Here is a 14,349-nt window from a genome sequence, read left to right on the forward strand (position 1 = left end):
ACAACATGCTCCCACAGTGAGAAACAACAAAGAGACATTGCTCGATAATCGATTTTAGTATTGATTAGTACTCCAAATCGATGTTGGAATAACATATAATAATGCCGAATAATCTATTTCAGCGACATTTCAAGGATAAATTCTGACCCACGACATGAAGGGACATTCCTCCCCATCTGTAAGAAAGAGCCAAAGGATCTTTCATTAACAGTCATCTGACTGAACAATGACCTTATCTGACAAGTAGCACCTCTGATAATGCAGCACTCGCTACTACATGGAGCGAGTGTCTCATACGACACTGTGTCTCGTATGGAAGTGGAGATCTGGAGTGGGATCTGAGTCCATTAGTCTCTCATCCCCCAAAACAACTGTAGTGCCATTTTATGGGGGAGGTCTTTCACTTCTGCTCTACATGCTGGGATATCTGCACCTCTGTGAGATGTAACTTGGGGCCAATAGACAATAGACAATAGACAATAGGTGCAGGAGTAGGCCATTCAGCCCTTCGAGCCAGCACCGCCATTCAATGCGATCATGGCTGATCACTCTCAATCAATACCCCGTTCCTGCCTTCTCTCCATACCCCCTCACTCCGCTATCCTTAAGAGCTCTATCCAGCTCTCTCTTGAAAGCATCCAACGAACTGGCCTCCACTGCCTTCTGAGGCAGAGAATTCCACACCTTCACCACTCTCTGACTGAAAAAGTTCTTCCTCATCTCCGTTCTAAATGGCCTACCCCTTATTCTTAAACTGTGGCCCCTTGTTCTGGACTCCCCCAACATTGGGAACATGTTTCCTGCCTCTAATGTGTCCAATCCCCTAATTATCTTATATGTTTCAATAAGATCCCCCCTCATCCTTCTAAATTCCAGTGTATACAAGCCCAATCGCTCCAGCCTTTCAACATACGACAGTCCCGCCATTCCGGGAATTAACCTAGTGAACCTACGCTGCACGCCCTCCATAGCAAGAATATCCTTTCTCAAATTTGGACCCTAATCATCCCCTGCCTATCCCTCAGAATCCTCCCCATTAACTGTGGGCACTATTGATGGGTGGCACGGTGGTGCAGAGGTAGAGTGGCTGCCTTACAGCCCTGGAGACCTGGGTTTGATCCTGACTGCGGGTGCTGTCTTTACAGAGTTTTTACATTCAGTGTGGGTTTTCCGCGGGTTTCCTCCCACATTCCAAAGACATACAGGTTTGTAAGTTAACTGGCTTCGGTAAAAATGATAAATTGTCCCTTGTGTATAGGATAGTGCTAGTGTATGGGGATCGCTGATTGAGGCGGACTAGGTGGGCCGAAGGGGCCTGTTTCCGAGCTGTATCTCAAAACTAAAATTAAACTCACACATAAATTGTGAAAGAATGAGAGAGAAATAAAAAAAAAAGGAAATGCAGAAAAAAGGGATGGGCAAACTCCCTCACCAAAAGTTCCAAAATCCGAGAAAGGTATTCATCAATCTGTCACAAATAACTTACAGCTGAGAATTTCACCCTGTTTGCCCAACAATGACAACTCCATGTATGCAAAGTGCATTTGTGTTGAAAAATAAAAATGGCAGATGCTGGAAATATGAGATAAAATTGAAAAAAAACTCATCGGGTCAGCTTGTGACTTTGTAAAAGGAACATGGGTAATTGTTCTATTTCAACAGATGCTGCATGGACTGCTGTGTCTTTATGCATTTTCTATTTCTCTTGGACGTCTGTGTTTTGTTTGGGTTTAAGTTTATTATTGTCACGTGCAACGAGGTACAATGAAACACTTGGTTTTTGCACGCTATCCAAACAGTTCGGATATATCATTCGTAGATATAATCAGTTCAAACTCAAGTACAATAAAGATATTTGTCTTTCTCTCATTCTGTAATAATACAGAAAATCCAGCAGGTGGCAGGCATGCAGCATTGTCTCTTTCAAGCAAGTGGGCCAGATGGAAAAAGGATGTACAATGCATTGGTGAACAAGCTCAGGCCTTTTCCGAAATTACATTTTCTGTCAACCCCCTCGTTGCTTTTATAAATTGCCTGCGTTAAAAGAAGCAAGGGTCTGCGACAGGTCCCCTGCCCCTGGTGTGCTCATTCCTTTCTCTTCTGTAATCCGTGTTTTCATTGCTACCCCTCCATTCCTCCCCCGCCCTCCTTTCTGAATTTTCATCAAACCTGCTTTACAGAGGAATGCTTTCCATAGCAGTTCAGGCCAGTTGTGCCTTATTACAGGGTTGCAAATGGTGCGTGGCATCACAGAACATTAAGCCACTTGCTGTTTTGCTGCACTTTCTCTTCTCAGCCTGTTCTTCCCCTCACGACATTTTCTCAAAGACTCCCGCAAGGAAACGTAGGCACTCAGCCGGCACAGCCTGCACGGTATTTTTCTTTAATTCAATTTTTATTCCTCTTTTTTCCCCCACAAGTTTTCTCCCTTCATGTTACGATTCTTTCTGCCCTTGAGTTCTATGGACATAACGTGTCCTCCTGCCTACAAAGCCCATTTATAAAAAAAATCAGTTTGAAGATGCGAGCTTGGACAATTCTCCACGATCCTTTCAAACAATGCCATGGGGTTTCAAACGTACACTTCAACCGCGCGTGATACAGAGCGTGTTTTCAGTTTATTACCCCATCAGTGAGATGGTGCCTCTGACAGTACATCACGACCAGTCGTCGTGTCAGTCTGCACTTTGTGCTCAAATCTCCGCAGCGGGAAACAAACTCGCAATCTCCCGATTCGGAGACAACAGCGCTCCCCACACTTCATGCAGCCCAGCCTGCCTCCATTTCTCTCAACTTCCCTCCAGTTAAGGTTGCCAACCATGGGCGGAGAAATTCCTGGAGGGTTCGCCACTTCATCCCAATCTCATCCCATCTCTCACCATAGGTGAGAGATACCACCAGCATGCTCACCCTCATGGGGCGGCCAAACTGAAAACAAATAGCATCTAGACCAATTAGTGTCATCCAGGGAACATATTTTCCCATGCCCAACACGTTTGAGCAGAGGATGTCAAGGAAACATTCTTAAAATTCAACGTTATTTTTCCGCGTGATTTGCCCGCAGTAGTGTCTCGGATTCCAGGAGACTCCAGGGCAATCCTGCTGCCCAGCATACAATGCCAAGTAAGGAGCACATCGGGAAGTATTGCTGAAGCTGACACTCACACATGGGTTTAAGCTGGCTGATCAGCTCCTCTTTCGACCATTTTGCCCATTCCTTCTTGTCGGTGTTGATGGAGCACAGTATGGGACCACAAGGCTTCCCACAGTCTTCGATGGCCGGTACATTCAGGTAATGGACCAATACAATGTCAGGGTTCTGCGAGAGACAAAAAAACACAAAAACAAATTTAGACTTTGTGACCTAACCAACAACAGACGAGTTTGATCTGCATGAACATGAAATAAATGTATTACAGTAACATGCTTCGACTGTAGGCCAGATCTGCCTGGGTGAAAGGACCCACATGGGAAGAGAGGAGGGCAGTTTTATTCCATGCGATTCGTTGCTGTGCTCAGGAATCCCCTGCACATCAGGATGGTGTCAGCAGATTCAAAAATGAACTAAAAAACCTTGCATACATACATGAAAGAAATATTGCTGTTGCAGGGGGAAACTGTAACAGGTATGTTGGTTGATGACCACATCTACAAAGTGCTAAAGTCAGACGCAAATTGCTGGAGTAACTCAGCGGGACAGGCAGCATCTCAACAAGAGAAGGAATGGGTGACGTTTCAGGTCGAGACCCTTCTTCAGTCTGAATGAGACCACTTTGATAGCTTTTTTAAAATAAGGAGGCAATACTGGCTTGAACAGTCCGTGAGTCCTTTGAGCGCTACAAAAACCACTAATACATGAGTGTTGAGTTTAGTTTAGCCAACAGCGCGGAATTGGGCCCTTTGGCCCACCAAGTCTGCGTCGACCAGCGATCCCCGTACACTAACACTATCCTACAACCCACTAGGGCCAATTTACCATTATACCAAGCCAATTAACCTACAAACCTGCATGTCTTTGGAGAGTGGGAAGAAACTGGAGCACCCAGAGAAAACCCACGCAGGTCACAGGGAGAACGTACGAACTCTGTGCAGACAAGCAACCATAGTCAGGATCACACCCGGATCTCTGGCGCTGAAAGGCAGCAACTCTACCGCTGCGCCACCGTGCCACCTCCAGTGTATTAACTGGTGTAATACTCCAGAGTCCTTTCATTATTAGCTCTGACTCCAACTGGTGAGCATCCATTTTGTTATTTCTCACTGTCTTTTTAACAGTATTTCTTTATTTCGCGTTTCTGAAATAGGGGAACCACTGGGAACAGGGAGCCATTGCTAGCCCCTAACCTCCCCTGAGACGGAGGTAGTGAGCTGCTTCCTTGAAGTGCTGCAGTCCTCATGCCGAAGATGCTCCCATGAGGTTTCATGAGCTCCAGGTATCTGATCAACAACTGTGAAGAAACGGCCACATGATCCCAGGATGGTATGTGATCCAGGAAGGAGGCGAAGATTGCATTTGCAATCCCGGTTTTCCAAGGTTCTGGAGCCATGGGGCTGTGTGATGCTGTCAAAGTGCCGATCTTATTTCTACCTGTAATTTACTTTCCATTCACCTGGAGGGACAAGAGAATCTGGATGATTCATAGTTTGCTTCCACTCCAATGAGCCGGCTGGTGAGTGTGGTAATAATGAGGAGCAAAGTCCCATCTCGACACCCTGTGGTTGGCAGTGGTAGCAATGAAACACATTAGCCAGAAACCACAGTGGCGGTGCTGGAGACTCTTATTTTTGATTAGTGTTCGAGTGCCTGCATTATTAAAATGACCATATAGAAAGTCCCAAAGAGAAAGTGCCCAGGATAATACTGAACTGTGAGGCTATTTTTTTCTCAATCAGGAAACGCTGAAGAGCCGGGAGCTCTTTGATGCCAAGCTGTGAGCAGATGGAATTCTCTAAAATGATGAAAGGGATTTCATAAGGGGATTTAGGGGTTACATTCTGAAACGCAGAATGTTAGCATGCAAGCACGGCAAGCTAATTAGAAGGCTAGTAGCATGGTGGCCATTTTTGTGAGGTACAGAGAATAAAAGTGGGGAGACTTTCACACAGTTGTAATGGTGCCGATGAGACCACCTTGCAGTAATGTATAATGCAGGATTCAACTGCAGATGCTGGTTTACACCCAAGATAGGCACAGAATGTAACTCAGCATCTCTGGAGAGAAGGAATGGGTGAAGACGTTTCTGGTTGAGACCCATCTTCAGACTGAGAGTCAGGCGGGGAGGGAGTTTAGAGAGATGGAAGGGTGAGATGTGAAAACGAAAGATCAAAAGTAATGTATGGTGTTTTGGTCACTGTACATAAGGAGGGGTGTGTTTGCCTTGGAGGTAATGTTGAGAAGGTTCATTAGGTTGACTCCTGGGATGAAGGGCTTGACGTATGAAGAAGGGCTGAGCAGGATTGGCCCACACTCACTGATGTTTGAAGAATGTGGGGGACTACATGGGGGGAATGCCAAGAGGCTGCTTGCCCCCAGTGGGGGAACCTAGAACCAGGGACATAGTTTCAGAACAAGGAGTCACCCGTTTCAGATAAAGACAGGGAGGAATTTCTTCACTAAGACAGTTATGAATTATTAAACTTCTCAACCTGAGAGAGTCGTGGAGTTGGATCGATGAACATATTCCAAAGGCAGAGATTGACAGACATTAAAACTACCAAGGAGAGGAAAGAGCTATGGGGGTAGCGTGAGAAAGAAGTATTCAGGCCTAGACTGGATCAGTCATGATTACATTGAATGGTTGAGGAGGGTGGAGGGTTCGACAAGCTTACTGTAGTTTCCTACATTACCCTTTGTACGTATGATGCAAAAACATATTTGCTGGGGGGAGACCAGAATCACAGGGCCATGCATGACAATAAACACTAAAGAAATTTAGCCTGAGGTCAGTAGCAATGTGGAACCCATCGTGTCATGATGTAGATGGGAGAAATAGGTATATGCATTTGTTTATGCAAAAAATACCTGGAATATACAGTACAATAACTGGCCATTCAACCCAACCGGTGTGCACTCGTGTAGTAATAAGGTCAAAAGGTCAAACGGAATAGGAGTAGAATTAGGCCCTTTTGGCCCATCAAGTCTACTCCACCATTCAATCATGGCTGATCTATCTCTCCCTCCTAACCCCATTCTCCTGCCTTCTCCTCATACCTTGTACTGGTCAAGAATCTATATATCTCTGCCTTAGAAAAATATCCAGTGACTTGGTCTCTGCAGCCTTCTGTGGCAGAGACCAGAGCAGACATACCAGACCAGGTATGTAGGTTAATTGGCTGGGTAAATGTAAAAATTGTCCCTAGTGGGTGTAGGATAGTGTTAATGTGCGGGGATCGCTGGGCGGCACGGACTTGGAGGGCCGAAAAGGCCTGTTTCCGGCTGTATATATATGATATGATATAGTCCAGAGCAGTCCAGAGCTGTCTCTTCCTATTCCATCTGCCGAATCACAGCCTTTCAACAAATCTTCCCAACGCATAGGTGAGTAAGATTTTCTTCTTCAAAGTGGATGTCCTCAGACTTGCCAGCATAGACGTCCATTTGGCACAGTTTAGTTCAATCGCGTAATCTGTTAATATCACTTTGTAATCTAGCATTTTAAACACAGATCCGGGCAAGGCCCCAGTAGTCAGATCCTACTAATCCGAGAGTTTGTGTATTTTCTCTGCTCCTGCTTTCCTGCTGCTCAACTAGTTTTCTTGGCAGGTCAATGATATGCCTTCAATTTCAGGAGCTTTAACTTTAGCTGTATGTCTTCTGGGCATTTGATTAAATTCCCCTCGGAGTTCGCACAAATAACATCCATACACATTCCCTTATCTTACCACCCTGGTCACCCTTTCGAAAAAAAATCAATCAGGTTCATCAGGCACGACCTGGCCTTTACTAAAGGCATGTTGCTTCCTCTGATCAACTGAACATCGTCAGGGTGTTCAGTCGCTCCAGCCTTAATTATAGATCCCGGTAATTTCCCAGCCACAGATGTTTGGCTAACTGGTCCCCACTTCCCTGGCCTCTCCCCGCCTCCCTCACTCTCCCCCCAGATCATGGAATGACGTGCAATTATACAATCAAAAATACTAGTTTCTTCATCAACAAAGCACTCGGAAAATGTCAAGGACGGGCACAGAAAATTATCAAAAAGATAATGGAAGGCTGACCTTTATAACTCAAGGCCCTAGAAGGATGAGGGGGGGGGGGGGGATCTCATTGAAACTTATCGAATAGTAAAAGGCATGGACAGAGTGGATGTGGAGACGATGTTTCCACTAGTGGGAACAGGACTAGAGGTCATAGTCTCAGAATTAAAGGACGTTCCTTAAGGAAGGAGATGAGGAGGAATTTCTTTAGTCAGAGGGTGATGAACCTGTGGAATTCTTTGCCACAGAAAGCTGTGGAGGCCAAGTCAATGGAATTTTAAGGCATGGATAGATTCTTGATTAGTACGGGTGTCAGGAGTTATGGGGAGAAGGCAGGACTATGGGGTTATGGAGGGAGAGATAAATTGAATGGTGGAGTGAACTTGATGGGCCAAATGGCCTAATTCTGCTCCTATCACATGACCTTATAACCTTTATAGTTCAATAACTTTATAATTCAGGTAGGCAAGTTGGTGAAGAAGGCGTTTGACATGCTTGAATCATTGCATACAGAAGTTGGGACATCATGATACAGCTGTACAGCTCATTGATGAGACCACAGTAAGAGTATTGCATGCAGTTCTGGTTGCCTGGCCATAAGAATGTCTTTAACTGGAGAGGGTGCAGAAGAGATACACCAGCATGTTGCCTGGGCTTACGGGCTTGGATTAAAGGGAGAGGTTGAATAGGCTGGGACTTTTTTCTTTGTAGCATAGGGGGCTGAGGTATACAAGATCCTTAAAGGCATGGGTAAAGTGAGCACTCACAATCATTTTCTGAGGGCAGTGGATTCCAAAACTAGAGGGCTTAGGGGTAAGTGAAAGGAGAGATATTTAAGAGGGACCTCAGGGGCATAAGGACATAAGGCCATAAGTGATAGGAGCAGAATTAGGCCATTCGGCCCATCAAGTCTACTCCGCCATTCAATCATGGCTGACTTATCTCTCCTGCCTTCTCCCTATAACCTCTGACATGCATACTAATCTAGAATCTATCTTTCTGGGCATGTTTTTCATCCATCTGGAATGAGCTGCCAAAGGAAGTGATAGAGGCGGACGCAATTCAGTCTTTCAAAAGGCATTTGGACAGATATATGGGTCGGAAGAATATAGAGGGCTAGGGAAATGGAATCACATGCGACTAGATCAATATGCCAACTTGGTCAGCAAGGACAAGGTGGGCCAAAGGGTCTGTTTCTGTGCTTTACTGCTCCATGACTCTATGACTAGTATGCAGGTGAGTAAAGTTATGCGAGAGTGAAACAAAACCCTGGGTCGACCAAACATGAAGTATTCAAGTAGGGTATCCTCAGAAGGATACATTAACAATGGAGGGCGTGCAGCGTAGGTTTACTAGGTTAATTCCCGGAATGGCGGGACTGTCACGTGTTGAAAGACTGGAGCGACTAGGCTTGTATACACTGGAATTTAGAAGGATGAGAGGGGATCTTATCGAAACATATAAGATTATTAAGGGGTTGGACACGTTAGAGGCAGGAAACATGTTCCCACTGTTGGGGGAGTCCAGAACAAAGGGCCACAGTTTAAGAATAAGGGGTCGGCCATTTAGAACTGAGATGAGGAAAAACTTTTTCATTCAGAGAGTTGTGAATCTGTGGACTTCTCTGCCTCAGAAGGCAGTGGAGGCCAATTCTCTGAATGCATTCAAGAGAGAGCTAAATCGAGCTCTAAAGGATAGCGGAGTCAAGGGGTATGGGGAGAAGGCAGGAACGGGGTACTGATTGAGAATGATCAGCCATGATCACATTGAATGGCGGTGCTGGCTCGAAGGGCCAAATGGCCTCCTCCTGCACCTATTGTCTATTGTTTATTGTCTATACCGTAGACTTAGCAAGAACAATACGTACATTCATGTGTTAAATTATTCAGAAGCAAAAACAATCTAGCGCTATATTCCTATGAATTTAGAAGAGCTGGGATGACTCAAAAGTGATTCAAAATTTTCAAGACATGAATAGATCCGAGGAGCAGAGGGAGATAAAATATTTTCGCTATTTGGGGATTTGAGGATTGGGAAAGAGAATACAAATTAGAACCGAGCCCTTCATGTGGGAGAAATTTGGTTCTCTCTTCCCCAAGCTATGGTTGATCAATCATTGACAGTAAATCTGAGAACGACGACATTTTTTTCAGCAAGTGGTGCAGTGGTAGAGTTACACCTCACAGCGCCAGAGACCCGGGTTCAGTCCTGACTACGGGCGCTTGTATGTACGGAGCTTGTACGTTCTCCCCGTGACGCCCACGGGTTTTCTCAGAGATCTTAGGTTTCCTCGCACACTCCAAAGACGTACAGGTTTGTACGTTAATTAGTTTGGTATAAATGTAAAAAAATGTCCCTAGGGTGATGTTAATGTGCGGGGAATCACTGGTCGGTGCAGACCCGGTAGGCTGAAGGGCCTGTTTCCACGCTGTATCTTTAAACTAAACTAAACTAAACTAAAATGGGATTCTCCTGTTCCTATCTTCCTCTTCACAATCCCTGGGCACGAGGGCACTAGCGGAATCAAGGGATATGGGGAGAAGGCAGGCACGGGTTACTGACTGTGGATGATCAGCCATGATCACAATGAATGGCGGTGCTGGCTCGAAGGGACAAAAATGGCCTCCTCCTGCACCTATTTTCTATCTTTCTATGAATTAGAAAATTGTGCCTCTTCTTTCAAGTTTCCATGAAGCGCCACACCTACACCCGAGCTCCAGCCCTCATCTCCCACCATCAGCCGCACTGTCTCTCGCACATTGTCTCACGAGCAAGCCCAGCATGGAGGAAGCCTGACCCTGCCAGGTTAAGCCAGAAGACTCCGAGACAAATGTTCTCGACCTTCCCGTTCGATCGCAATCAACGCGCAATCTGGTGGCAGCTGAGTTTGGGAGGAATGCAATTAACATTTCCCTGCAGCACATCAGGAAATTGAAGAGTTATATATTAAAAAAACATCAGCAAGTTCTAATTCTGGGGACCTCACAGAGTCATTGCGCCGATGTTACCAAGACGAGCTGTTTGCCATCGTGGTACTTTGTACAAGACAGTTACCTGGATACCAGCACTTTGTCACGATAATGACAAAAGAGTGAGTTTACTTTGTAACTTGCTGTTCCCTCTTTTATTTTTTTCAACTGATATGAGTTGCCATGGAAACTGAAACACAGGTTTGTAAAGGAAGCTTTGCATTTCAGCAAACCAGTCGAGGCTTGCTTGGTTGCTTGGTTGCTTGGTTGCTTGGCTGCTTGGTTGCTTGGCTGCACGGGTATTATTGCTCCATTGGTCCTTGGTTCTGAGCTGTGGTCGATCAAACGCTGGACCCCCTCTCTGCTTTCTTCCTCCCCTTACTCAGGAATGCTGAGACGTGTACGTTGACATAAACTGGAAAGCAGCAGAGACCAGAGCCAAGTCTGGCACATTCCAATCGGCAGCAAGGGAGACTGAGGGATATCAGGAGTTCTGGAAACGGAGATTCAATGAGGTTTCTTCCCACATTCCAAATGTTCGTTAGTAGTTTAATTGACCAATGTAACTCTAATGTGTGGGGAAGTTGATGGGGATGGAGGGGAATTACAATGGGGCTACTGCACAATCAGTGTAAATGAGGGTTTTATGTCCAGTGTGGACTTCATAGGTTCTAGGAGCAGAATTAGGCCATTTGGCCCATCAAGTCTACTCTGCCATTTAATCATAGCTGATCTATCTTTCCCCCTCAACCCCATTCTCCTGCCTTCTCCCCATAACTCCTGACACGCTTACTAATCAAGGATATGTCAATCTCCGCCTTAAAGATATATCCATTGACTTGGCCTCCACAGCCGTCTGTGGCAACAAATTCCACAGATTCACCACCCTTGACTTGGTAGGCCAAAGGGCCTGTTTCTGTACTGTATGTCTCTGTCAATGTCTTGTTTCTTTCTGCGCAGAGGCTGCATGACTTGCTGGGAATTTCTCAGCCTTTTTATTCCATTGTTCTATGATAGTGATAGAGAGGACAAGGAGGGGTGAGAATAGCGAGTCCTCGGTTCAACACTGTGAGGGTCCAGAAGCAAGAAGAGCATCGGGGATGAAGGAAGTGGGCCCTCCAATGAAGAGGGAGAATCGAAAATGAAAGACCATAAATATAAAACGATCGTTAATGAATCCAAAAGGGAATTTGGGTGAATATTCTTAGAATGGAGAATTCATCACCTTAGGGAGTGGGTACGGAGAAAAGTGGAGATGCACTTAAGAGGAAGTTGGTAAAGTACGTGAGGGAGAAAGGAAAAAAATAGATATGCTTGCTGACAGAGTGAGGCAAGATAAGATGGGAGGAGGCGTGTGTGGAATTTTAAGCCCCGGCACATACCAGTTAGGCAGAAAGACCGGTCTCTGTGCTGCTTTTTCCAATGTAATCCTCAGCAGAAAAATCAGATGTAAAAATCAGCAGAATCAACAACTACAGCGGTGATGATAAAATACAAAGAGCGAGAGAGAGAGAGGGAGGATCTTTCCCTTTTAGCCTTTAATTCCCCTTTCTCTTCTTCTACAGAAATAAAGAACAAAGAACAACAAGTAAATAGAAAGTGGATAGAAAGCCAATGTTATGTGCAGTGGGAATTCACAGGGAATGATTTTCAACCCAGTCGATTCTGTTCACTTATCTGTCCTAAGGTTCTCGGAGTGCATGAGCTGCATACCGAGTAGCCCCCAGAATGCAGAGTAAATACTCTGATGAAGGCAAACAGAGTCATAACAACAGTTTGACTCTTGTTTGCTGCTTCATCAACGCTAAGTGGCCAATAAATCACCATGTCGTAGTGTTACATCTGGTCCATGGCTTTATCATTAATCTGATGTCTGTTCCTCATGAAAAATGAAAGAATAAAGGTTGCATTAAAACAGAATTTATATATTGCCCAGGAACTAGTAATGACTACTAATGATACTTCACTGCAAATTTGTTTTAGGATTCAGAGGGACTCGATTGTTCAGATTTGTTTTTCTGCTTGCTGCTCTCGTGCTTGCTCTCAGCCTCAGAGCAAAGCTTAAGCCATTTGTGAGGCTTGAACTCAATGCCGGACTAGATTTTGTCTTGCACGACCCATACCACAGGCGAACTGGATATAACTGACAGTGCCTATCCAACCCTTGCAATGGACTTAAATGTTCAGAGGATTGCTGAGGCTGAAAACAGCATTGGGTTCAGAAGAGGGCTTCAGAAGTTTAAAGCAAGGCTCATCCTTCCACTTATTTTATCTGTACTTTCTCAGCAGCTATAACGCTGTAAGGCTGTGGGACCATATTCTACACTCTGGTTATTTTTCTCTTTGCAGTAAGTACCTGGTGTACTGGCGTGTGACTTGATTGTACTCATGTATAATGTGGTATGTGTAGGAAGGATCTGCAGATGCTGGTTTACACCGAAGATAGACACAAAATGCTGGAGTAACTCAGCGGGACAGGCAGCATCTCTGGAGAGAAACATAGGAAATAGGTGCAGGAGGAGGCCATTTGGCCCTTCGAGCCAGCACCGCCATTCATTGTGATCATGGCTGATCATCTACAATCAGTAACCTGTGCCTGCCTTCTCCCCATATCCCTTGATTCCACTAGCCCCTAGAGCTCTATCTAACTCTCTTTTAAATTCATCCAGTGAATTGGCCTCCACTGCCTTCTGTGGCAGAGAAGGGGAAAAGGAATGGGTGACATTTTGGGTTGAGACTCTTCTTCTAGTATGTGTTGGATAGCATGCAAAACAACGTTTTTCTTTGTCTCATGGTGCACGTGACAATAATAAGCCCATATCAATGCCAAAACCTGGGAACAGAGGTTGATAAAGAGAAAAACAAAAATAACAGAACAATGGTCACCATGTCAACTCCATTCCCTCATAATTATAAAATTATAACAATAAAACGTCTCTTAATATTAGCCATTGACGACACCTTGAAATGTGTCCATTAAGAACAGTGAAGCTATTTCATAGAGAAATGTCAGTCATTCAGTTCATCATCACTTGAACCTGCCACCGCTCAGCATAGTGGGAGCAACATATTCACCCAAAATGCCAGTGTCTAAGGTAGCAGCTCACCTTCTCAAGAGCTACTAGGAGTCAAGCAATAAATGGCCACCTTGTACGTTCTCCCTGTGACCTCGTGGGTTTTCTCTGGGAGCTCCGGTTTCCTCCCACACTCCAAAGACATACGGGTTTGTAGGTCAATAGGCTTTGGTAACATTGTAAATTGCCCATAGTGGGTTGAATAGTGTTAGTCTACAGCATGATTGCTGGTCGGTGTGGACTCTGTGGGCCGAGGGGCCTGTTTCCAAGCTGTGTCTTTAAAGTCTAAAGTCAGTGGCATCCATGTGCAAATAATGAATTATTAAGCTGCCAGAGGTGAAAGTAAACTGGCATGAGTTAATGTAGTGTATCGGTACAATAGTGGCCGATGTGTTAGATCAGCAATGAAATCAATACAATTGTACCAATAAAAATGCACCTACTTTCAACACTGGATACTGCAGTATTAAAGATCTTGCAGGGCTTAATTACTATACTGTACATTAACAAAATGGTATTGTGGTTACCTAACATCCGCGGAGTCAATCCCTCCTGTGTAAGAGAATATCACAAGGGATTTCACGTGGACAGTACTCAACTAAATTTGACAGTGAATCATATAAGATGGCCAAAGGTTTGACCAAGGTGGTAGATTTAGAGGAATATAATAAACATAAAATCATGTTAAGTCGTGTATAAAATGGTGTATAGAATCATGAGTGCCCAGAGTAGGACCTGGAATCGAGGACCAGGGGACATAGGTTTAAGGTGAAGGGGAAAAGATGTAATAGGAATCTGAGGGGTAACTTTTGCATACAGAGGGTGATGGGTCTATGGAACAAGCTGCCAGAGGAGGTAGTTGGGGAAGGGACTATTGCAACATTTTAGAAACAATTAGGCAGGTACATGGATAGTAGAGGTTTAGAGGGATATGGGCCAAATGCAGGCAGGTGAAATTAATGTAGCTGGGACATGTTGGCCAGTGTGGGCAAGTTGGGCTGAAGGGCCTGTTTCCACGCTGTATCACTCTTATGAATGTAAGGAAGGAAAAGCCCAAAGGTATGGGTAGTGATTGGCACTGCTTGGAATGAAGGCAAGATGACCAATAG

At 44.9% G+C, this 14,349-nt stretch overlaps 1 protein-coding gene across 7 annotated transcripts in view; it reads right to left on the minus strand.

The window, feature by feature from the left end:
• The window catches only part of LOC144608148 (calmodulin-binding transcription activator 1-like), an 863,868-nt gene that overhangs the window by 123,903 nt on the left and 725,616 nt on the right, over window positions 1-14,349 (minus strand). For all 7 annotated transcript variants that reach the window (XM_078425569.1, XM_078425567.1, XM_078425568.1 and 4 more), the window contains one exon: window positions 3,166-3,319. In XM_078425569.1, coding sequence (XP_078281695.1) covers window positions 3,166-3,319 — 154 coding nt within the window. The remainder of the gene's footprint in view (window positions 1-3,165; window positions 3,320-14,349) is intronic.

The sequence above is a fragment of the Rhinoraja longicauda genome, chromosome 30 (assembly GCF_053455715.1).
Source record: "Rhinoraja longicauda isolate Sanriku21f chromosome 30, sRhiLon1.1, whole genome shotgun sequence".
Classification (NCBI taxonomy): Eukaryota; Metazoa; Chordata; class Chondrichthyes; order Rajiformes; family Arhynchobatidae; genus Rhinoraja; species Rhinoraja longicauda.